Below are 26,092 nucleotides of genomic sequence, written 5' to 3'. Positions count from 1 at the left end.
TCATCTGTATTTTAATCTTTAGATTTGCACAAGAGCTTTTTCGCCCCCTAATTACAAATACCTGCAGCTTTAATTTGGTTAAGTAAAAAACAAAAAAAACCATGACATTAAATCTGATATGTATTTGATAAAAGTACATTTTAATTAATATTCTTAAACTTTAAATCTACTGAATAATTTCATGTGTCATTGTTTCCATCATGTTTTGTGTAACCAGTGTTAGTGTGGTGATTATTTTCACACAGTTTAGTGACACATATAGTCTGGTTTTGTGTTCCACTGCCCCCTCAGGAAATGCAGCCCCTGGGAGAAGTCGTCAGCGTGCATTAGCGTGAACATACAGGAAGTTAAAGAACAGATCGGAGACTTTCTGCCTCTGACATAATATGCGGTGGTGGATGCATCGCCTTTACTGAACCACACATGGTTTAGATTTTACCATTGACAGTTGACCTTTCATCTGTGTTCTTGAAGGAATTGTTCACATTTTCATTAGTAAAAAGAACACAAAGATTATAAAGATCAGATAAAGCTTTCTAAAGGAAGACACTATCCTATAAAACTTCTTTTTTCTTTCTTTTGCATCCTTCTATATGAGATCATCAGGGAAACACAGAGACAGAATCATGTACAAAATAGATAACATTAATTTCATCAATTCCCACTGGTGAAGCATTACATTAACTCTGGCTGAACTGAGCTGAATGTACATTTTTTCATCAACATACTGTGGAAAAACAGTGGTTACTAAGTTTAACCCTTTCATGCATACTGGTCACTACAGTGGACAGCTATTCTCCAGCTGTTCTTTTGTATATTCATGGGTTTTGTTGTCTTAGTTGCATATGCAGTGGACACTTATGGATCTCATACACTGCAATTTATACCATTACTGTAACTTTGCAGTTCTTGATAAACCTGATTTGCAGTAATGTTTTAGTGTAAATCAATTGCTAATTTTGATTGATTGATTGAAATATTTATTTCGAACATGTAGACAGTGAAATCAATCAAAAATCAACCAACAAAATATAAGTACTGGTACATAAAAGGCTGATAAGTAAACAAAAAAAAATAAAATAAAATAAAAATAAAAATAAAAATAAAAATAAAAATAAATAAATTAATAATAATAATAATAATAATAATAATAATAATAATAATAATAAATGAAATAAAAATTATGCATGCTCGAAAACGAGTAGGAAGAAGTAAAAACATATATACTCCTACCCCCAATCTCTCTCTAATTGTTATCAGACTCTAATTTAAAAGTTTTCTTAATCAAAAAGGTTGTTCTTTTTGTATATTATGTGTGAAGTGAGTGATAACTAGCATTAAAGTATGTTAAAATGTTAGAAAACATCAGATTAGCAGCATGAAAAATGTTTTTATTTGATAGTTTTCACACAGTATGTCACTTTCTGATGATGGGTTTTGAATGCATGTTTCTTTGCTTCAAAAATTAAACACATGGTGTCCAGCTGAGTGGACATTTTTGTAACTCCATGAGAAATAGGTTGATGAAAAAAATTTCAATCCTGTTGCTTTTATTTCATGTCTAAAGAGGTATAAAAACACTCAGGAAAAAAATCTCGACTAAGGTTCTCATAATTCATGCATGAAAGGGTTAAAGAATATGGACATATCTTTTTAGTGAAGGTTGTGAATAACGTGAACAAAAACAAGCCCAAAAAGGGAGGAGGAATAAAAAATAATAAGGATTTTTACCTTCTGTTCTTTCTACTAATCTGTCAAATGCAGTTGGGTTTATTAATCTGGTTTTGAGAAGTGAGCAGAGTTTGTCTGAAGACTGCATGAGATGAATGTGTGGAGAAAAAAAAAGCAAAACACAAGCAAGCACCCAGAGGAAAGTTTTTGTACGACCACTGAGGTGAACCAAAGCTGTGCATTTCCATTGTGACACCTGTGACAGATGTATGAACCCACTCTGCTTTTGCTAAAACATGGCCTGTGAAACATCTCTTTCTCTTTCTAACACACACACACACACACACACACACACACACACACACACATCCAGTGATAGGGTACTTTTTTTTCTGTTGGGGTGGACAAAGCCTCAGTTCAGACTGTAAAAGAAACTGAGACTGCGGAGGCTTGTGCGAAGGCAGCTTCAACAGGCACGATTATATGAAGCCTGATGTCACTGAGTGTGCACAGACTGACGAGATTCACATGAGCGCTGACAGCTCCAAAATCTGCTATAAATAACTTTTAGGACTATTTCCCAGGGGAAGAATCGATCACTTGTGATTTATGGGGCAAAAAATATTCTTAAACTTGAGAGGTATGTTTCATTTTACAGGGAATGCAACTCAAATGTAAATAACAAATAGTTTGAAAAGTAATAACACAGTAACATTTTCTGTTACAGTTTAGTTTAACCCTTTCATGCATGAATTATGAGAACCTTAATCAAGATTTTTTTCCTGAGTGTTTTTATTCCTCTCTAGGCATGAAAAAAAAAAAAAAAAACAATGTGATTTTTTTTTTTTAGTGAACCTATTTTCCATAGCACTACAAAAATGTCCACTCAGCTGAACACCGTTCGTTTAAAGCAAAGAAACATGCATTTACTGACATACTGTGTGACAAATATGAAATAAAAGCATTTTAAACCTCCTGAGACCCAGCAATGCATTTTTGTCCTCTGTAGGGGACAAAAGTTTGACAATTTTGCTTAAAAAAAAATGCTGTCCATTGTAAAGGGCATTCCATTAAAAAAAAAAAAATAAATAAAAATAATTTTAAAAAATGTCTCGGGGAAAAAAAAACACACAAAAAAAACCTGTTGCATTATGCAGTTTCCAATCAAGGCAGTTGTTTAATGGAAAAAAGCTAAAATTTTCACTTTCCTGGGTCTCAGGAAGTTAATGCTGCTAATCTGATGTTTTCTCACATTTTAACATACTGTAATACTAGTTATTACTCACTCAGATAATATGAAAAAAAAAACCCTGTTAATTACAGTCTAATAACACTTAACAGTTGATTTAGATAAAAGAACAGCAATGTTACAGTAATGGTATGAATGTCAGTGTATGGGATGATGGATAAGTGTCCAGTGTGTTGGCTGATATGGAACTAAAACAACAAAGCCCATGAATATACAAGAGAACAGCTGGAGAATAACTGTCCACTGTAGTGACCACTATGCATGAAAGGGTTAATTTGAGTGTTTTTAGGGGCTGAATGTTCACTCATACTGTAATGCAAAATCTCAAACCATATTCTCCTGTTCACTCACACATGTGGACTCACCTGGTTTACATTTTATACAAGTTTAAGCTGCTATTTTATGTCTTGTTCCGTTACCATAGAGACTGCAGATGAAAAGGAGTTTTTTTTACTAATTCTGGCATATTTATATGGGTGTATTTTTTATACTAGTTAAGAAGAAAAAAGGTATCCCACATACTTTCCATTCAACTTGCATGGACAGTGTGCGGGATACCTTTTTTCTTCTTCAGTCGTACCTCATGCTCCTACGCACCTGTCCCTTGAAGACGTTTTAGGTGTGCACCAGCCTCCATACTTTGTATTTTTTATACAACAATGTTCATAAATATGCACAATCCCTATTAACTCTTTCATGCATAGTGGTCACTACAGTGGACAGTTATTCTCTTGTATATTCATGGATTTTGTTGTTTTAGTTCTATATAAGCCAACACAGTGGAAGCTCACACCGCAAAATCTAACTCTGACCAAGTGTATTTTTCTCATTTCTAATCCAAATATCTCATCACACTTAAAATAAGACATAATCACCTAAAGAGTAACTTTTCAGTGAGATATAAGAACTGATTTTTTGACAATAGATCTGCAAAATCTGATTTCAAGAAATCTTACCAAGATAATTTTCACTTGTTCCATTGGTAGATTTTTTTTTGCTTGAATTAAGAAAAAAAAATGTTACTCTATAGGTGATTATGTCTTATTTTAAGTGTGATGAGATATTTTGACTAGAAATGAGGAAAAATACACTTGGTAAGATTTAGATTTTTGCAGTGCATGCACCATCCCACACACTGGAATTCATACCGTTACTGTAACTTTGCTGTTCTTGATAAACCAGATCTGCACTAACATGTGTGAGAGTAAATCAGTTGCTTGTTATTGTTATTAAACTGTAATTAACAGTTTTTTGTGGGTGTTTTGTTTTTTTTTTGCATGTTATCCCCATGAAGTGAGTAATGACTAGTATTAATGTATGTTAAAATGTGAGAAAACATCAGATTAGCTGCATTAAAAATGTTTTCATTTCATTGTTTTCACACAGTTTATCAGTAAATACGTTTCTTTGTTTCAAAAATTGTATGTATGGTGTCCAGCTCAGTGGACATTTTTGCAACTCCATGAAAGATGGGTTCATAAAAACTATTTCAATCGCATTGTTTTTTTTAATGCCTCGAGGAATAAAAACACTCACGAATAAAATTCTTGATTAAGGCTCTTATAATTCATGCATGAAAGGGTTAAATACATTTAAGACAGAATTAATCAGAACAAATCTGGATTTATATCATGTATGTGCAGCACTGAAGCTTAAGACTTAACATAATAAAATAAGAGTAGTTTCCATTTAGGTTCCTCCAAGTAGTTGCTTTTGACCGTTCCCTGAGTTCTGACAGACTTTGGCAAAACAGCATTTTCTTACCATGCACCATGGTCGTGGAATAATCTTCAAAAAACTGTAAAACTACAAACATTCATTTCTGTTAATGGTTTTAAAAGTATCATGGAGAATGCAGTGAAGGAGGAATGTCACTGTTTTTCTTGATGCCACTGTGGTTAAATAGTTGTTATTGTGTTTTATTGTTAATTGTGTATCACGTATGTGTTTTATGTTGTTTGGACTTTGTATGGCTGCTACCTTGGCCAGGTCTCCCTTGCAAAAGAGATTCCTAATGTCAATGGGATTTCCTGGTTAAAAAAGGTAAAATAAAATAAAATAAAATAAAATAAAATAAAATAAAATAAAATTAAATTAAATTAAATTAAATTAAATTAAATTAAATTAAATTAAATTAAATTAAATTAAATTAAATTATGGCAGCGTTTAAAAAGCCATAACAAGAAAATGGCTGAGCAAAGAACCCCCAACAAAGAAGGAATGGATTGGAATTCTTAAAGAAATATACAATATGGAAAAACTAACTTTCTCCTTGAACCATAATTTGGACAAATTTACTAATTATTGGCTAAAATGGACATCTGCCCCAGAAGATGTGACACCCCAATAGGATAGCACCTTGTTTTTCTCATGAAAAATACACATATATCTCAACATCTGTGTGTTTTACTGTCAACATGTGTAAATATGCACTCCAGAAATTGTGCACAAATGTTTATGAAAATGGTGGATGTAATTATGTCAGCAGGTTAACGGGACATGATCGGATGCAACATGAGAATATATCTGAATGATCTTACATGGACTGAAACAGGACAATACCCAAACTAACTCTACCCTCTTATTATGATGGGATAACATTGTGACTCATTGACCCACATTTTTATCGTTGTACTTTAATTTTTGATACTGCCCTGTCTGTGCTTGTTGATGTTTCTTGTTTCGTATGTCTTTACTTTTTTATTTTACTGTCTGTTTGTTAAAAAATGTAAAATCTGTTACAAATTAAGTAAAAAAGAAATAAAAATAAAATAAAATAATCTGTTATTACTTTATGGATAATTAATGCCTTGTTTAAGCTACACATACTTGAAGGAAACTGATATTAACTGTTATCTTCTATTTAATTATACCACAGAGTTAAATATACAAGCACATATCGGTGTTGTGTCTGAGCCCTTCCCCTTATGAATACATCTGAGCAGCACTGGTGATGGCTTTGGGTGTGTGAAAGTAATTTTGCACCAGTTGTTTATGCTCTTTGAGCTTGACCATAACCCCTCTGGCTTAGGATGAAAAATACTCTAAAATAAATAACCATCTGGCAGCCAGGTTTGACAAAGCAGACAGGAATGTCATGTATCTTAAAATCTGATGCAAAAGGTACAAATCTGAAGATCACTCGTATTAAGACAAATAAAGATTTTTTTTTTTAAGAAAACATTTATTTTCAACATTTTTTATTATTCTGTGCATTTATCACATCAACTTCACATCTATCCATCCTTTATTTTCTTTTCAGCTGGACTTCATTGCTCTTTACAGGGCGGTTACATTTGTATTTATTAAATAAACGTTTTCATAAGTGCGCTCATGAGCAGTGCTGTTTGCATGGACTGAGTCTGGGGAATACAGACCTAAATCATATTAATACTGAGTAATACCACCACAGAGCTTTACATCTGATAACCTGCAAGTATTATAATAACTGACAAATTTACACCATATGCTGCTTTCATATAGAAGATTATATTGGCATCATAGAAAAAAAAAAAGTATCCTTGTACACATGCAAGCATAATAGATGCCAGAGGCGTAACTGCATTTCATTTAAGGCATAAGGTAGCCACTGCAACCCAGAGCAACATCAAAGTGAGCAGACAGGCCCTCAGAGGTTTGTTTAAAGATATTTACAGGAGCAGGGTCATTGCTCTTGTGTCAGATATTCAGCATTGGAGTTCTGAAACAACTAAGCCATCCTGCCGTCGCCACAACTTAACCTTAGATCACTCACATGAACAACGCCTTGAGAAAGTGCGGACAGGCAACCAGACACGCATTCCTTTCAGGGGCACCAAAAAGGTTTGCTTGCAAAGGGAATTGATTCAAGCTCTCAGACTGCAGATTTGAACCTTTCTTGTACATGCACACATACATACACACACATATAGAAAAGTCTGCAATGGATATTAACACAAACACAATGTAAGCATGCAGCCCTTTTTGTTGATATTATACAGAAAGTGACATTCTTTCACATATACCCTTTTATTGAAGTACAAGAAGACGTTCACAGTGAGAAGGGCATTCTAGGAGAATATACAGCTCTGGAAATAAATAAGAAACCACTGCAAAATTATTACGTTCTCTGATTTGACCATTTACAGGTATGCTTCAGTAAATTGAACATTTTTGTTTTATTCTCTAAACTACAGACAACATTTCTCCCAAATTCCAAATAAAAAATATTGTTATTTAGAGCATGTATTTGCAGAACTTGACACATGGTCAAAATAAAACTGCAAAAATCAAAATATTACCGAGTTTATTTTATTCATTTCTAGTCAAAATATCCCATCACACTTAAAATAAGACATAATCACCTAAAGAGTAACTTTTCAGTGAGATATAAGAACTTATTTTCAGACAATAGATCTTGAAAATCTAAATTCACGATTTTTTTGCTTAATTCAAGCAAAAAAAAAAAAATCTGCCAATGGAACAAGTGAAAATTATCTTGGTAAGATTTCTTGAAATAAAATTTTCAAGATCTATTGTCTAAATATAAGTTCTTATATCGCACTGAAAAGTTACTCTTTAGGTCAGGGGTGTCAAACTCATTTTAGTTCAGGGGCCACATTCCTCTAAATTTGATCTGAAGTGGGCCGAACCAGTAAAATAGTAACATAATAGTACATAAATAATGTCAACTCCAAACTTTTCTCTATGTTTCACACTGAAAAAAGTAAAATTACATTATGAAAATGTTTACATCTACAAACTATCCTTTCAAACAATGGGAATAAAATGAACTAAAAAAAAAAATTAACACTATTATGCTTTAGTTTATCATTTCCACATGTACATTATAACTTACAGATCACAGTGGATCTCCAGATACAGAAAATATTTAGTAACAGGTAGAATATTATTAAAATTGCACTTTTCTTAAGACATTTCAGGTTGTCCATATTTGTTCAGGTTATTCAGAGTTTTTGGGAAATTATACTTTGTTTTAGTCTAAATACATGAAAACATTTACATTTACAAACAGAAAAATTTGGAGTTGTGAGTAATTTATAGGTTATTATGAGACTGAATTGGTCTAAATGTGGAACCTGAAATAAAATGATTAATAACTTAGTGTAATTTTTGCATTTCACAAATTCATCACAGGGGCCGGACTGGACCCTTTGGCGGGCTGGATTTGGCCCCTGGGGCGCATGTTTGACACCTGTGCTTTAGGTGATTATGTCTTATCTTAAGTGTGATGAGATATTTTGACTAGAAATGAAAAAAATACATTTGGTAAGATTTAGATTTTTGCAGAGAACAAAGATGCAGACCTCAAATAATGCAAAGAAAACCAGTTCATATTCATTTCTAAACAACACAATACTAATGTTTTAACTTGGGAAAAGTTCAGACATCAGTATTTGGTGGAATAATCCTGATTTTCAATGACAGCTTTCACATGTCTTGGCTCTCCACCGTTGCTGTTGGATGACTTTATGCAGCTCCTGGCAGAGAAATTCAAGAAGCTCAGACATGTTCCATGGCTTGTGACCATCCATGTTCCTCCAGAAGTTTTCAAAGTGGGTTCAGGTCTGGAGATTGGGCTGGCCATGACAGGGTCTTCCTCTGGTGGTCCTTCATCCACACCTTTATTGACCTAGCTGAGTCCAGAAGCATTGTCTTGATAGAAAAACCAGTCCTCAGAGTTTGGGAACATTGTCAGAGCAGAAGTCCAGTAGTTTTCAATACTTATTTTTGGATTCCAGTTACTTTTGCTGTACTAATAGCACTGTTTTTGCCTATTAAAATTATTTTATTTACTTTTAAATCCCTAAAAGGTCTCACCCCGCCCTACCTCTCTGAACTGCTGCAGCTTTATATACCCCCCTGCTCTCTCAGGTCAGCTGACCAACTGCTCCTGAGTGTACCAAAAACTATGCACAAGTTCAGGGGTGAGCGTGCCTTTGCTGCAGCAGCTCCTAAACTATGGAACGATCTGCCTCTGCATATCAGACAGGCCTCCTCTCTGTCTGTTTTTAAATCCCTTCTTAAAACCCATTTTTTCTCCTTGGCTTTTGAAACCATGCAAGATGTTTGAAGGTACTATCTTTATTCTATTGTTTTTATTTGGTGGTGGTTTATTGTTCTTATTTATGTATTTTATTTATTTATTTATTTAGCTGTTTTTAATTGTATGGCTTTTAATCTATCTTGTATTTTATTCTTTTATTTGGGTTTTATTTATTCTTCTGTATTGCACTTTTTTCTTTTTTTGTACAGTTTCTATGTCTTTAAATCTATTCTGCATTTTATTCTTCTATTTTGGTTTTAATTATTCTTCTGCACAGCACTTTGGTCCACTGCAGTTGTTTTAAAGTGCTTTACAAATAAAGTTGGATTGGATATTGTAAGAAGATAGTGATGGCCACTGTAGTGTTTTTTACACTTCTGCTTCTTAAACAAGACATGGATCAGGTGTTTATTAAGTAGAATAAATTGGAATTCTACAGACACAGGAATGGAATAGCTGTCATACATACAGACATGCTGATTTCAGAGGAAATTGCAGCTGTCTCTTCCTTTCTTCCAGAGCTGTACATGTGCCACAGGGCCAGTTCAGTTTAATGGGTCCATCCTTGGTTCATGACCTCAACTTTTACCAAGTTGCATGAAATCCTGCACAGTAGTTTATACATAATCCTAAACAAACATGAACACATAACCTCCAGGGTGGAGGAGGGAGTTAGATGTGTTATTTAGGGCCAAATGTATATAAAAAGTAAAATGAAAGGGACAGGAAATATACTGTAAAGGTAAAAACACTGTATTTTTTAATTTGCCATAGAGTGACTCTGCTTTCTGATGTGGAATGTATGACCACTGACTCAATCAATTATGGAACCAGAAACAGAAGAATTCTCCATGTAATATTTTTTTTTTTACATAAACTTCCTGTGACGACAGCCTGTGGATTATATAACAGTCTGAGGCAGAAGCAGGAGAGCAAAACTGAATGTCGCTGTACTGTTGGTGCTCAGAAATAGGATTGTTTTGGACATCCTAATGAGGTGCGTCACAAGTTTTCACCTCCCATCTGAACCACGGTGATGACGATGATGATGATGATGATGATGAACAGTTCACTAGGTAGACTCTGTGAATCACCGCCTCCTCTTTTTATGCATTTGTCTCATCAGCAAAATTAATCAGCTGAAAAGGAACGCACGTAAGACAGAACATTAAAAAAATGGACTCATCTTTACATATTACTGCACATAAAACAGAACTGCAGCCAAAATAGCGACATAGCTTTGGCCTTTTTTCAGTCAGTTACGCTGTTTTTAATGAAATCTTAGTACTGCAGGTCAAGAGGTCACAGCACTACCGTCTAATTTATGTCTCTAAATAACATACTTGCTGTTGATTTTGTTTCACGTTTCAAGTTCTGTGTTTACACAAGATACAAGACATTAGAATTCAATTAGAGTTGAGTTTCAGTCCAATAATCTCATAATTTTCATTATTGTTCAAACCAGCTTTAGAGAATACATTTACCATCTACTCTATTATTGTCTAAATAAAAAAGATGTGATTATACGAGTGTTTCTACATATAACAGGTGCTCAATGTGGGGAAAAAAACAAAACAAATGTAGACAAGACTGGAGCTAAAGCCTTACAACTAAAAGACTGATCTGTACAGTCACAGAAAAAAATTATTAGACCACTTCTTGTTTTCTTCAATTTCTTCGTCATTTTAATACGTGATAAAACTAAAAGTACATTTGTTAGGACAAATATAATGACAATAACAACAAAACTAGCTCATAAGAGTTTCATTTCAGAGCTGATATCTACCCATTTTCCATGGCTTTCTTGATAATAACCAAAATCATTTCAGTTCTTACATCACTCAGGAGTTAGTACTTGATTGCATAACCATTTTTTAATGACTTTTGATGGTCTAAAAATTTTTTCCGCAACTGTATGTATTGAAAACAACATTTTTGGTCTAATGGCCAAAAAGATCCGTCTAGAAAATGTGACATAAATTTAAACAAAATGAAAACTAGAAAAGCACTTGGAGAGCACAGACCTCCGCCAAGGCAGATCAGTGCCCCCCCCCCCCCCCACCCCACCCCCGATCACCATCAAAATTTAATCATTTGTTCCTTGTGCCAGTATCAACATTTCCTGAAATTTTCATCCAAATCCGTCCATAACTTTTTGAGTTATCTTGCGTTTAGACAGACAGACAAACAGACAAACCAACGCCAACAAAAACATAACCTCCTTGGCAGAGGTAAATACACTGAACAAAAATATAAACGCACCACTTTTGTTTTTGCTCCCATTTTTCATGAGCTGAACTCAAAGATCTAAAACTTTTTCTATGTACACAAAAGGCCTATTTCTCTCAAATATTGTTCATAAATTTGTCTAAATCTGTGTTATTGAGCACTTCTCCTTTGTCCTTTGCTGAGATAATCCATCCACCTCACAGGTGTGGCATATCAAGATGCTGATTAGACAGCAGGATTATTGCACAGGTGTGCCTTAGGCTGGCCACAATAAAAGGCCACTCTAAAATGTGCAGTTTTACTGTATTAGGTGGTCCAGGGGGGTCAGAAAACCAGTCAGTATTTGGTGTGACCACCATTTTCCTCGCACAGTCTTCTTCATGAATTCTCTGAAACAGCTTTGGAGATGGTTTATGGTAGAGAAATGAACATTCAATTCACAGGCAAAAGCTCTGGTGGAGATTCCTGAAGTCAGCATGCCAATTGCATATTCCCTCAAAACTTGTGACATCTGTGGTATTGTGCTGTGTGATAAAACTACACATTTTGGAGTGGCCTTTTATTGTGGCCAGCCTAAGGCACACCTGTGCAAAAATCATGCTGTCTAATCAGCATCTTGATATGCCACACCTGTGAGGTGGATGGATTATCTCAGCAAAGAAGAAGTGTTCACTAACACAAATTTAGACAGATTTGTGAACAATATTTGAGAGAAATAAACCTTGTGTGTACACAGAAAAAGTTTTAGATCTTTGAGTTCAGCTCATGAAAAATGGGAGCAAAAACAAAAGTGGTGCGTTTATATTTTTGTTCAGTGTATAACCAACACAAAACACTCACCTTCTTTTCGTAAGAAACATTTCCAGAGACAGAAGCAGAGTGACATGACCAACAGAGCTGCTACTGTGGTGACGGAGATGAGGATGGTGAGAGCTGTCCCGACTGCAGGAGAAACGAGAGGGGATGAGTGTTTTTAGTTACCCCTTATTCTGGGCAAAATATCTGATGCTGATGAACTGAATAAATGCAGAATTAAAATGTTTGTACTGTTTGTTTTGAGCGTCAGGCCTGTCCATGACGGACACTGAATCTAGTCTTTGTGGACCGTGACTGATTTGGCTTGAGATTTCATTTAGCTGCCTGATTACTGTAATTTCTCAACTCTTGACTCAAGTTACTAAGGTAAAGGGAAGTTCAACAGCAAACTACAGCTATTACAACTGTCATACAAGTCACACAAACACATTTTTTACATGACATGTAGAGTCGTGGTCAAAAGTTTTTGGAATAGTGCAATTGCCCTGTGTTTCTGCAGTTTACTGACGAACAATTAGAAGTTGTCTGGAAAGCATTTTGGGAAAAAAAATAATAATAATGTTGAAAAAATGTTGAAAAAAATCACATAATGCTGTTTTCACTCACAATTTTTTCATTCAGAAGGCAGAAACTTGTACTTTTGGCCACGATTCGACTGTATGAACCCATAGAAAAAGAAGAAGAAGAAGAAGAAGAAGAAGAAGAAGAAGAAGAAGAAGAAGGAAGTAGAAGAAGAAAGAAGAAAATGACAAAGTAGAAGGAAGAAGAAAAGAAGAAGAAAGAGGAAGGAGAACAAGACAGAAGAATAAAAAGATGAAGAAAGAATAATAAGAATAAAAAGACTGTAAAAGAATAAGAAAGAAGAGAAGAAGAAAGATGAACAAGAAGAAGAAAGAAGAAAAAGAAGAAGAAAGAATTAAAAGATGAAGAAAGAAGAAAAAAGAATAAAGACTAAGAAAGAAGAAAAGAAGAAAAAGAAGAAGAAAGTAGAAGAATAACAAAGAAGAAGAAGAAATGCAAAATAATTTCTGTTAACATATGTTGAACTTAAAGCCCTGCACGCTGGGAAAAAACTCCAATATTTATCAAGAAGCAGAGCCAGATTTTCTAAATGTTCAAGGCTGAGCTCAAACATAGGAGGTCCAAACTCTACTTTCATGTCATTGAACAGTATGAAAAGACTGACGGAAGAGGACAGGAACATCATACAGGGTTTCAGATATTCAGTCATACACTAAACACACCAAGTTTCATGAAGAATGATAAATCCACTGGTGGGTTTTAGTGCATTATAACAGAAGACAGACATTTTTGATTACATGCCCAGTTTGTCTGTTTGAGTATCAAAACTTTTGAGGGGGCGATAGTGAAAGCAGAATCCCTGATACAAACTCACTTTTTGTGTTCATGGATACAGCAATCGGTGACTCAAGGCCTTTATGATGCACCAAGCATTTGACAGACACGTCTTTCAGCAGCCCTGAGCGGACCGTCAGCGTACTGATCACCAGAGTCGTCCCATCATCCTGTGGGAGCTGTGTGGTTAAGGGGGGGCCCATGGTGCGGTTGTCCGTCTCCACATTCCACACGATCTCGGCCGGCGGACGCGACACCGAGGTGCAGTTGGCTTCAATCACACCTGGAGCCGTGGTCTTGTAGCTCACCTGAGGTTTGGGCAACACTGGCAAAAATAAAGAGATACAGAAACAACATTAGCATCACAATAAAATGACTCATATACACTCATACAGTAACAACCTTATTGGAAAATGTGGAATATTTCGAAAAAATAATCAAATGATCATGTATTAAGGGAAAAAATGGAATAATGGGCAGTGGTGTAGTGTTCCCTGGAGAAGTGGGTATACTCGCAATTTTTGCCCCCTTTTTTTTTTTAAGTAGTCCAGAAAAACGTCGTTTAGACAGTGACATGTCAGACTACTCTATTTAGTTCACCCAAAAATCTATCAGTAGTATTTGCTCACTATTGTAATATTATCATGACATGATCAGGAGCAGTTTGTAGGTATTACTGGTCACACAAGCAGCTGCATGAATGTAAATGTATTCAACATGAGGCAAACATAGGATAACATTAGCCTTTCATAATGTTAGCCTTTCATAACATTAGCCTTTCATTGCATTAGCCTTTCATAGTGTTAGCCTTTCATAACGTTAGCCTTTCAAAACGTTAGCCTTTCATAACATTAGCCTTTCATAATGTAGCCTTTCATAACATTAGCCTTTCATAATGTTAGTCTTTCATGACGTTAGCCTTTCATAACATTAGCCTTTCATAGCATTAGCCTTTCATTACGTTAGCCTTTCATAGCATTAGCCTTTCATTACGTTAGCCTTTCATAGCATTAGCCTTTCATAACATTATCCTTTCATAGCACTAGCCTTTCATAATGTTAGCCTTTCATAGCATTAGCCTTTCATAACTTTAGCCTTTCATAACATTAGCCTACTCACTCAGTTTAACTATTGGTGACAAAATCTCTTCTCCTCTACATGTGCAGTCATATGACCAGTAGTTTAAAACAGTGACTCAGTCTGAAACCACCTTAAAACTTACCCCAGAATTATGTATTCCATGAAAGCAGGTTCTCTCAATATGTGTCAGTCATTTGAAATACATTTATTCTGCCTTTCTTGTTCGCATTTCCAATAATTGCGCATCTTTCAATGAGAAGTGCAGTGACCTGTCCATCAACTGGGGTGGCACTGGCACCTGAGGTGTCCAATCAGGTTCCAGAGGTGGCCAGCTCTGAATTAGCAATATTTTCCTCTGCATGACCCGCCCTACTCTGCCTCTGATTGGCTCATCAGTCCTCATGCCTAAAGTTAACCAATCTAATCAGTGAAGGTACCAAGTACTAGCCAATTAGAGGCAGAGAGGGGCGGGTCATGGCTTCACCATCCTAGGGGAAAACATGGGCAATTTGGCTCAGATACTGCTGAATGGTGCACATCAGGGGGATTTAGAAGTGGGAATATGCAATACTGACTGAAAAATAAGTATACCACCGTATACCCTGGACTACATCACTGCTAATGGAGAAGATTTTATAAAGTTAAAAAAGCCAAATAGAACCAAAAAATAGGAAAATTCTAGCAAATTGCTGATTAAAAACACCATAATGCACTGTAACATGTACTTAATATTCTTAAACTAAGAAATTCTGTGAATGGACTCACTTAAAACAAAGGAAACATGTTCATCTGCTGTCATATTCTAAAAATCATCATTTTAGCTTAAATGATCAGTTCTGAAGTATCTTATTAAGACAATTTATGAGATGATCCTGATACAGACCTCAGGATTGACCAAAGAAAATACTTGTTTAAAAGACTAGGATCAATATTGGTAGTTGAGATAAGGACATGACTTACCTGAATAAAATTAAATATGTATTCTCTTCTGTTGTATATTTAGCAATGAATACACTGAACATTTTTTGTTTGTTTGATTGTTTGATTGTTTTCATATGGAAACATTGTGTTAACTGTAAATAGGGGTAGGCAAAATAAGTCTTAACTTCAGCCTAAACCCTTTTGGTCAAATTGTATATGGAACAATGGCTATGTTGTTTTTGTTTGTTGTTTCAAATTAATTAACGACTAAATAAACTACTTCTTCACTACTCTTTTTTTTTTTTTTTGTCATTTTCCAGAGATAGACCAGTTCTGTCTTCTTCTTCTTCTGTTCGCTTGTACTTTTGATCATATCCGTAACCTTAAAATATCTGTAAATGGTGTCAAATGATAATAAAACATGATCAAATATGGATGGATGACATTTGAAACATATTATTCTAAAAGTTGGCCAACTCTTCAAACTTCAGATCTGTGTTTGGTTTTAAATCACACAAGTGTCTTTGTTAGATTGTTGAGATGCTACCTGGGATCCAAGTCTTTGGATCAGCCAAGGTATGTGAATTCCTGCACACTTAAAATCCATAAGTAAATATCCGCCTGTTTTCAATTCTCTGTTCTTGGGGCTGAAGGAGGAATGCGATACACTGGAACTGAGAACATTTTTGTTGGCAGGGAAGCATTTCGCCACAGATATTTTGGCCCTTGTAACTTCTACATCTTCTCAGAGCTTTTAGGTAGAGTGAAATTTACCCACAGTCAGCTGGGACTGTAGCAAATGTTTTGGGTGGGAAAAACCACAACACGAAAAATCATGACAACAATCCAAACCGCATTAAGAAGGGGTTTAGGAATTTAGATACATACGTTTTCACAATTTACTACAAATTTCATCACATTAAATTTGTTCTTTACTCTTACTGTGATACAAAATGTAGGAGAAGCAGAAATAAGCCTCTGGCTTCAGCTTCTTCCTTTTTCAGTTACAAATTGTGTTAATTTTATGTTTGTTTGTTTTTTTAATATGTATGTGTTTTTTTTTAACTGAAATAAACATTCATTAATTCATTAATTCATTCAAAATACGAGGCAAAATGATAAAGAATGTTTTTATTATTAAGTATATTTATATTGTATGTAATTGGTTGTATTTCATTACTGTCATATCACTTTAACCCATAAAGACCCAATGCTACTTTGGCAGCAATTCCCAAATATATTGTTCTCTCTATTTAACCTATCTTAAGTAATTTATCACCATTTATTATAATATTATCCTCTGTATTTAGTCTTTTTTCAGTGTAAATGAGGTATTTTCTTATATTTAATGCGCTGATCATGCTGATGTTCATTAAAGCTTTGAGTAAACCCAAAGGTTATTCAATCAGAAACAGAGAAAACTGAATTAATGTTGTAGAAGATGACAGTGTTTCCACGTTCACTACAGAACCTCTGAACATCCAAATGGGTCATATCTAATGACCATGAAAAGATGACAAACTGTATTTTACACCAATTATTTACATGGATTGATAGAATGAATGGATCAGCAAGTATTAAACATTTATATCAGTAGATGGTTTTTGTCAGTAAATAAATTAAATAAAAGTAACCACCACTGCTAACACTAGTATGTATTCTGGTGCCTATGGCAAAGACTTCTGTCAGATTAATCAAATCAAGTACCGTACTTATCTCTGTACACATGCATTGTATAAACTGTCTCGGTTAATTCCACAGAACTTTTTGGCTCTGTAGTTCTTACTCTTGCACTTCTTTCCATGTCTGGTTTGCTATTGTACAATTAGCCAATTTATGTATGTATGTATGTATGTATGTATGTATGTATTTATGTATTTATTTATTTATTTATTTATTTATTTTTCTTTTTTTTTTCCTCCTCTCTCTTCTTCTTTCTTTTATACCTTATTCTTATTCTAGGAAATGTTATTGCACTTTTGTATTTGGCTGTAACCGTTCAGCCTGAGCATACTTTCCTATATCTGTCATATTTAACGGTTTTCTTCCAATATATTAGAACTTCGTAATCTATGCGGTGTTTTATTATGGAAATTAGCTTCTCTGCTAAATGCACCTTTTCTTTGCAACTAATGCCAATACACACTGTCCTGCAACTAAATAAATAATAATAATAATAAAAAAAAAAACCTCATCACTGATTAATTTTATGTCTTTCCAAAAGCCAAGTGAAGATCTACGACAACTTTCCAAATGTCATAAAATGTCGAGAATTTAATGGATTTCTGTTATAAAACTACATGTTCATGTCAGTTCTTACTTTCCATAAACAGTATGGAGCTGAGTAGGAGTGAAGAAGGGAGCATCATTCAGAATGGGACGGGGGTGGAAGACTGATGTAAAAATAAGAAAAAAAAAAAAACTTTAATGTTAATTGTGCTTCATTACCAGAAACACCTACTGTACTGTACAGTTCAATTTCAAACAAAAGCACATCTGTTTGCTGCGAAAACTGGAAAAGCAAATGAGCAAAAAGAGAGCAAGACAAAGCACAGAGGGAATCACTGTGTTCTGCAAACACTGACACAGTCATGCATCAGGACCTCGCTCCCTGCCTCCATCATTCTTTCAAACGCTCCATTCTTCACATGGACACACTGTTCTGTGTTGGTGTGTGAACAAATCGGCTGACAGTTTAGCCTCGCTGCCGTATCATGAAAACATCAGCCGCAGAAATCAGGAAGAAAAGATCAACATTCCGGTCTAAATCCCTGGAAAGGTAACGGTCTTTCCTTCTGACAGAAAGCCCTGCTGAGGTCAATGCAGTAAAGACCATTTTTCCCCACTCCTATCTTCCACTGACAGCTCACTGTAAGATAAAATCACTTCTAAACATTCAATTTCTCACTTGGTAAAAGGGTGAAAAGTGATGCTATCATCAAATAGAGCAACTAAACAATCACAACTGTATCAAATCAAAAACACCTCTTAGCAAAGAATATGTTTATCTTATATATTTGCCTTCAACCCTTTAAGGAGTACTGAGTCAGTTTGATAAATTACCTTGAAATTTAGTACAGATATTCTTTTTTTTCCTTGTTGTTTTTAGGTTTTTTGATATTGGAAATAAATTAAAAAACTAAATAAAATAAAATAAATGGCCTCTAAACTAAGACTTTTAACGCCTTTTCCAATTCCCTGAGGTGTCGTCTAGTCGCACAAATATGTCATCGCTTCCACTTGTTCGACACAGGCTGGAATAAACCAACTAAAATATCATCTGTATCTACATTATTTAACACTGAACCAAAATTTAAGCCTATTACAACTATTATGAAAGCAAATTAACACCTATTTCACAAGTCTGATCCTTGATGACTTGCCAATGCTTGTAAAAGTTCGTAATTTGATCTTTTCTTTATAAGGTGCATTGGACTTGAAAGTGAAATTCATTAGTTTCAACAACTGACAACCAAGCATGAAATCCATTACATTTTTGTAAGCTGTTAAAGGAGAAAAAATATGTGGAACTAATGCTGCACGGTACGAAGGCCAAATGTATTTTGTTTTTAGTACGGTTAAGGTTAAGGTTAAATAAAGTCATTATCTGAATAGGGAAATTCAGTCTCTACATTTTACTCGTTCTAATACATACACATACACACTGCAAAAATCTAAATATTACCGAGTGCATTTTTCTCATTTCAATACCTACAGAGTAATTTTTCAGTGAGATATTTATTTATTTGTTTATTTAGCTGGGACAGTACACATTAATGGACATTTCTGTATATGTGCCAGTATTAGCAAAAAAGCTATTTGCTTAATTCAAGATTTTTTTTTTTTTTTTTGCCTAATTCAAGCAAAAACAATCTGCCAATGGAACAAGTGAAAATTATCTTGATAAGGTTTCTTGAAATAAGATTTTCAAGATCTATTGTCTAAAAATAAATTCTTATATCTCACTGAAAAGTTACTTTTTAGGTGATTATGTCTTATTTTAAGTGTGATGAGATATTTTGACTAGAAATGAGGAAAAATACACTTGGCAAGATTTAGATTTTTGCAGTGCAGCACTTAGCACTAGCATTTTCATTAGCATTAGCACCTTGTGCAGTACATTAGGAGCAAAGGCGCTTAAAGACCAACTCCAGGTCTTCATCAGTATCAGTGAAGGGCACTGACAGGAGAATTAACCTCTATATAATGAATGTTCATGACACCAATGAATTTTTTGTTTAACCCATAAAGACCCAGTGCTACTTTTGTGGTAGTTTCCAAATGAATTCTTCTCTATATTTACCATTTCTTAAGTGATTTGTCACCATTTATCATGAAATAATCCTCTGTATTTTGCATTTTTCTAGTGAAGATCAGGTATTTTCCAATATTTAATTTACTGATCATACAGATGTTCATAATAGCTCAGATTAAATTTAGGGGTTATTATACCAAAAAAAGAGAAAACTGAAGAAAAAAAAAATTTTTTTTCAGTAAAATATATCAACTGAACTTAAAACAACTGTCTGTGACTGCTGTTATTTATCAAACTCCATAGGTTTTACTGCTGAACCTATGTTATAGAAGATGACGGTGTTTCCATGTTCACTACAGAACCTCTGAATGGGTCACATCTGATGAGCATGAAAGGATTTTACACTAATTATTTACATGGATTGATAGGATCAGTGCATTAACAGGTGTTATACATTTTAGATCATGAGATAGTTTTGGTCACTGGTGGATGTTTGGGTCTTCATGAATTAAATGTAATTTACTTCTCAATAAAAGTCTTTGAAACCTATGTCATACTAATAATTATTCATCAGTGTATGTAAAAAAAAAACAAAAAAAAAAACGTAGGCAGCAAATTGACAGTGGCCATGGCTGTATTCTGCATCTAGATACAGTGTAGAGCTGCTGTATGAACATATGTACAGTAGCTGGAGTTTGAGTTTTCCATAAAAGACGTTTGTTTACCATATGTGGAGAGGCAGACCGTGGAGCCCTTTGGCCCGTCAGGATGTGTGTGGTACAGACAGGTGTAGCAGCCCTCGTCCTTGATCGCCACAGGCTGGATGGTGAGCTGGCTGTCGGACAGGGAGGTGCTAAGCCACACCCTTCCCTGGTACGGCGGCTCGATCATGGGGTCGCTCCGCTTGGCGAATGACGCCACCTCGCTGGAGAGTCCCTCTGCTGATGTATGCTTCCAAACAACCTGCTGCACCTTTTCAGGCAAACCGTAGGAGCAAGAAAGGGAGGCTCTTTTCCCACTCACTGCTGTCTTATTTCGGTCGACAGTAACTTGTGCTAGGAGCGAGAGAAACCCAGCAACACAACAAAAAGAGGATGGATGATGGAAAAAAAGATAAGGGGAAAGAACATGGAGACAGATGGGGAGAAAAAACAAGAGAGTTAATATGGAGAAATATGAGACCACCAAACAGAAACCAGTCACTGGAATCTGTAACATCTGTTTCTGGTTAAAGCAATGAGCCTTTCTGCTCCCACTGCTCCACAGTTTTTTATTAACATGACTGGCTGCATCTCTACAGTCTCATCAACTTGTGTTCAGAGGTTGGATCGGGGTTAAGAAGGCTGTGCACGCACATAACTTAGCGGTAAATCCCCACAGTAGGTTGATACACAGGTTTGTTGGGAAGACTTATTATCCTTGGAGTCTATTTGAGAATGGTTTTGTTTAAAGGGTGGGTGCAAGGGGCAACCATCCAAAATCATTAAGTTGTGAAAAACCAACAAAGATTGAACTGAACCAGAAACAAAAGGAGAAATCATGGAGTTTTGACACTCCTCTGGTCTGTTAATGTAATACCTAACTTTCATAGTACTGATAAATTACATTTACTCTACTTTACATTTCAGGTATTGAGATCAAACGCCTCATTCTGGATATATGAGCCTCTCAGTTTTTCACTTTGGACATTTCTCCCATCTAATTTATGAGGCAGGGTCACTTTCTTTCATCTGTTATGGAATCAAAAGCATATTTTCATCATTCATCTCATCATCAGCAATACTGAGTTCATGTGGACAACATGTTTTTCTAAAATCAATTCAGTAACTTTTCTAATAAGATGGAAATGGCTCAACTAGGCCAATACATCCTTCACATCTAAGTAATAGTGTTCTTACTTAAGGTTTTAATATAATAAACTAATATTCAGCTTCAAGTAGATCCCCATATTAGCCAAGATTTTACACACTGAACCTTTAATTGTCTGCTGGAAATCTTAAATCAGGGCTGTCCAATCCTGGTATCCTGCATGTTTTAGATGTTCCCCTCTTCCAGCACACCTGACGATCATTATCAGGCATCTGCAGAACTTAAAGATAGGCTTATCATTTGAATCAAGTGTGTTGGAAGAGGGATACATCTAAAACATGCAGGATACTGGACCTAGAGGACCAGGATTGGAGACCCCTGTCTTAAGTGAATGTACGGCATTAGACATTGTTAAAACGTGTTGGCAATGGTAAAAACAGAACGTGCACTTTTAATCCCCCTCAGCCAAATATAGTGTAAGATTCTGTTGAAAGTTACTGCCCTATAATTTAGATTAGATTGTCTTTGTGTAAAAGTTATTACATACATATTCATATTTGAAATTATTCAGATATTATAACTGCACAAGGCCATTTGACATTGAAAAAGTAGGTCAAGGTCACCTATTTTCAATAGGCTGTTGCTCCATGCCAAGATGCATCCATAGTATAAATGTGGTGCAGATAAGTCAATGCATTCTTCAGATAACGCGATTATGTCGTTGAAAAGACAGACAGACAGACAGACGGACAGACAACAAAATGATTACAATACCCCTTCAGCCATTCTTAAATGACTTATTTTTTGGTCAGAGTACTTTCTGGCTGTTGTACTTTGGCATGACTGACTTTTGGAACATTACTGATTAAATTTATTTGCAACAGACCTTTGTGCCCTTTTGTTTTTCCATGCGTTCTGCTCAATTCCTTTATACAGATTTACATTTTGTGTTTTTTGGCTCACAGAAGCATCCATTGCCAATTGTTTTTCCTCATATAAATGTATTTCAGGGGTGTAGTGGTAATTTGTGCAGATTTAGTGAAGGCTTCGATGAGAAAGTCACATACACACATTTTTTGTTGCAACTTTTCCCTTATTTATAATCAGAGAGAGTAAAGAAAGAAAGCCTTACTCACAGGTAACAGTTAGACACGTCTGTCCCTGCTGTGACCCAGATGGATGCATGTCAAAGATGCAGGTGTAGCAGCCTTCGTCGCGGAAGCCCACCCTGTGTATGACGACAGCAGAGGTGTCCTTCGGGGAGGTGCCGAGCTCCACATGCTGCTGTCCAGTCACACTGTCCTTGTTCCCAGGCTGGTAGCTCAGCAGGGTCTGGTTCTGGACATCTATCCACCGCACCTGCCGCACAGACTCGCCTCGTTCCCTTGAAACAATGCAGGTCAGAGTGAAGGGCTTGTTCACCGGAGCTTCCAGACGTGCCGGGGTTGTGACCTTACCTGAAACATTTGTGAAATATGTTGATGACATGCTGGATATTCTGTAAATCCAGTCTGGTCTGATTTGTCTGAGATGACGCACTCACCCTGCAATCTTCCCACCAACAGTAGGAGAAAACACACTTGTAGACCTTTCCTACAGCAGGCCTGGATCATCATCTTCATCATTGCTCATTTAATAGGGAGAAGAAGGAGTGGCACTGAGATATGGACAGATTTCAGTCAGAAATTCCTCAACATTTAAGCTACTAGGGATCAAACAGTGGCTGAAAAGGAACACCACATCTTTGTAATCAGTACAAAGCACAGGTGTCAAACATGTGGGCCGGGGGCCAAAGGGTTCAATCCGGCCCCTGGGATGAATTTGTAAAATGCTAAAATTACACTGAAGATATTAACAATTAAAGATGTTAAAATCATTTTTAGGTCATTTCAGTCTAAAGTGCATCAGACCAGTAAAATACTATCATAATAACCTATAAATAATGAGAACTGTAAATTTGTCTCTTTGTTTTAGTGTAAAAAAAGTAAAATTACACAAAAATGTTTACATTTACAGTCTAGTCTTTAACAAAAAATTAGAATATCTGAAATGTCTTAAGAGAAGTATGTGGAATTTTAATAATATTTGTCCCGTTATTTAATGTTTTGTGTATTTGTAGATCCACTGTGATCTCTAAGTTGTAATTCACATGTATAAATGATAAATTAAGGTGTAATATTGTTAACATTGCACTTATTTTACTATAGAATTTTCAGGTTGTTCATATTTGTTCATGTTATGTTCAAGAACAATTTGTAGGTGTAAACATTTTCACTACGGAATTTACTTTTTTCACTCAAAAGTTCTTATCTTATTATTTATATTATTTTACTGGTCCAGTCCACTTTATATCATATTAGGCTGAATGTGGCCCCTGAACTAAAATGAGTTTGACACCCCAGGTATAAAGAGAAGCAATCTCTCTCTTTAAGTGCAATTGAAACTTCCTAACCTGCACTAAAACATGCAGACAAACAAAAAAACTACTGCAATGCACAGATATGGAGATTATGCGGTTATAATGCATTATGATCTGCAGATAAGAAGCCACCAGACATTAAAGTTGTCATAGCTCTTTAACCCTTTCATGCATGAATTATTAGAACCTTTGTGAAGATCTTTTCTTGAGTGTTTTTATTCCTCATTAGGCATGAAAAAACAATGCAACTGAGTTTTTTTTTTCATGGATTTACAAAAATGTCCACTCAGCTACACCATGCATTTTATTCTTGAAGCACAGAAATATGTATGTAAAACCCAATATCAGAAAGTGATTTGAAAACAGTGAAATAAAAACATTTTTAATGCTGCTAATCTGATGTTTTCTCACATTTTAACAAACTCTAATACTAGTTATGACTCACTTGATTGATTGATTTGATTGATTGATGTATTTATTTCGAATATGAATGTCAAAACAAAAGAAAATAAATAAACAAAACACTTAAACATAAGACATATAATACATATTCGAAAAGGAGTGAGAAAAAGCATAATTTATAAAATCCCACCCCCTCTTCTTAAATAACAGTAATAATGTTCCTAGTTCATGGAGACAATATGCAAAAAATAAAAAAAATTAAAAAACCCTGTTAATTACAGTCTAACAATTAACAATTGATTTACACTCAAACCTATCACCGCAGATTAGGTTTATCAAGAACAGGAAAGTTACAATAATGGTATGAATGTCAGTGTATTGGATGGTGCATAACTGTCCAATGTGTCGGCTGATTATGCAACTAAAACAAAACCTGTGAATATACAAGAGGACAGCTGTAGAATAACTGTCCACTGGAGTGAACACTATGCATGAAAGGGTTAAACTGAATATTTGCCATATCACAGACCCCATAATGAACATAACTCAAAAATGTCCAGCTATAAACAGAAAATAGCCTATAAACCTAATATAGTGCATTTAACTAAACAACATATGTAAAAGTAGGAGATATTTTCCATAAATTAGGCCAAACTAGGAAACTCCCATACACTGATGACATTCCAAACAGATCACAAATCAGAGGGGGTTACTCACCTCTTGTTGCTGTCCTAGTCCAACAAGTTAAAGTCAGTAAATATTCTAGTCCAGCAACATGTCGCCCATCCTCATCATCCAGCTGCGTCTTCAAACATCACTCCAAACTATTTTTACCCATCCGAGTGTTTTCTATTCTCTGCACCACCAGCACAATGAGGACCAGCAGGCTGCGGCTCCAAACTTCAGTCAGCTGGATTCTAAGTCCTCCTCAGACGCAGCTCCGGTAGTCTAAACAGCGCCCTCTAGCGTCACTTTGAGCCATTGCTACGTGGGCAGGTGCAGATGCATGTCCGCTAATGAGAATTCTCACACTGAGAATACTGTAACAGTTTTATGAATTTGAAATTGAATCTTTAGAACATTTATTTTTGACCGCCCATACACCAGGACATTTTGGACAGCATTTCAAGACTGAACATCTGAGAAGGACACTCAATCGCCCAAACTGGAATATAAAGACATTAAATTCGGAATTATAATGGAAAACAAAAGTAATTATGTATAACACTTTGGTTATTATGCCCAAACAAATTATACACAGATGTAGATATGTGAAGACCCCCCCCCCCCAACTGTTCTTAATTTACATGAATGAAATAACAAACTTCAAAAAGACACTGAGACATGTGAAAACCAAACAAGCCTTGATTGTTTATGAAAATTTGAATGTATTGATTAGACCTCTGACTTTATTTTGATATTTGTTTTATTTTATTTTATTTTTTATGATGTTCTTTACTAATACTGTTCAGATAAGTTTGATATTGTTGCTCAGTCTGAAAAAAAAAAGGCTTTTTCTATTGAATTCGATTGAGTGTATAACCACATTTTGATTAATAAAGTTAAAAAAAAAAATACTGTAGCAGTTTTGAATGCTCTTGTGTCGACCCCTGCTGGTCAATATGATAATTACATATTTACATAGATATGCCAACAATTACGGCATTCGTTAATTAATGTTTTTCGTATTTTACAGTTATGCAGAAAATGTATACTTCTAAATGTTTATTTTATCGTGAGACCTACCTTGAAACCATTCAAAATGTTAGTTTTTTTTTTTTTTTCAACTTTATTAACAACATTTGAGTATACAGTACAACATTTTAAACGAACAACAAG

General features: G+C 35.2%; 1 protein-coding gene across 2 annotated transcripts; it reads right to left on the bottom strand.

Moving 5' to 3' along the window:
* Positions 1 to 9,481: 9,481 nt before the first annotated feature.
* Positions 9,482 to 25,182, bottom strand: LOC115413014 (OX-2 membrane glycoprotein). Of its 2 annotated transcripts, none has more exons than XM_030125731.1 (7): positions 24,971 to 25,182; positions 22,976 to 23,089; positions 22,569 to 22,889; positions 20,349 to 20,678; positions 13,408 to 13,692; positions 12,036 to 12,137; positions 9,482 to 10,105 (listed from the first exon to the last, which is right to left on the bottom strand). In XM_030125731.1, exons 2-7 carry the CDS (start codon positions 23,055 to 23,057, stop codon positions 10,098 to 10,100), a joined length of 1,128 nt encoding a protein of 375 aa, XP_029981591.1. In that variant the 5' UTR covers positions 23,058 to 23,089; positions 24,971 to 25,182; the 3' UTR covers positions 9,482 to 10,097. The 2 variants fall into 2 exon arrangements, with proteins under 2 accessions (XP_029981591.1, XP_029981592.1); XM_030125732.1 differs by having other exon boundaries at positions 22,976 to 23,059.
* Positions 25,183 to 26,092: the final 910 nt, after the last annotated feature.

The sequence above is a fragment of the Sphaeramia orbicularis genome, chromosome 21 (assembly GCF_902148855.1).
Source record: "Sphaeramia orbicularis chromosome 21, fSphaOr1.1, whole genome shotgun sequence".
Taxonomy (NCBI): domain Eukaryota; kingdom Metazoa; phylum Chordata; class Actinopteri; order Kurtiformes; family Apogonidae; genus Sphaeramia; species Sphaeramia orbicularis.
Note: the sequence above shows the minus strand (reverse complement) of the source record. Positions and strands in the feature narration are given on the sequence as shown.

Excerpts from the sequence above, each read along its gene's own strand:
- LOC115413014 (XM_030125731.1), bottom strand. The coding sequence starts at position 23,057 with ATGATGAAGATGATGATCCAGGCCTGCTGTAGGAAAGGTCTACAAGTG. Across the intron at positions 13,693-20,348 it reads GGTCTGCCTCTCCACATATG|TGTTGCCCAAACCTCAGGTG; the intron begins GTAAACAAACGT and ends TATTTTTGCCAG. Across the intron at positions 12,138-13,407 it reads TGTATCCATGAACACAAAAA|TCGGGACAGCTCTCACCATC; the intron begins GTGAGTTTGTAT and ends TTTCTCCTGCAG.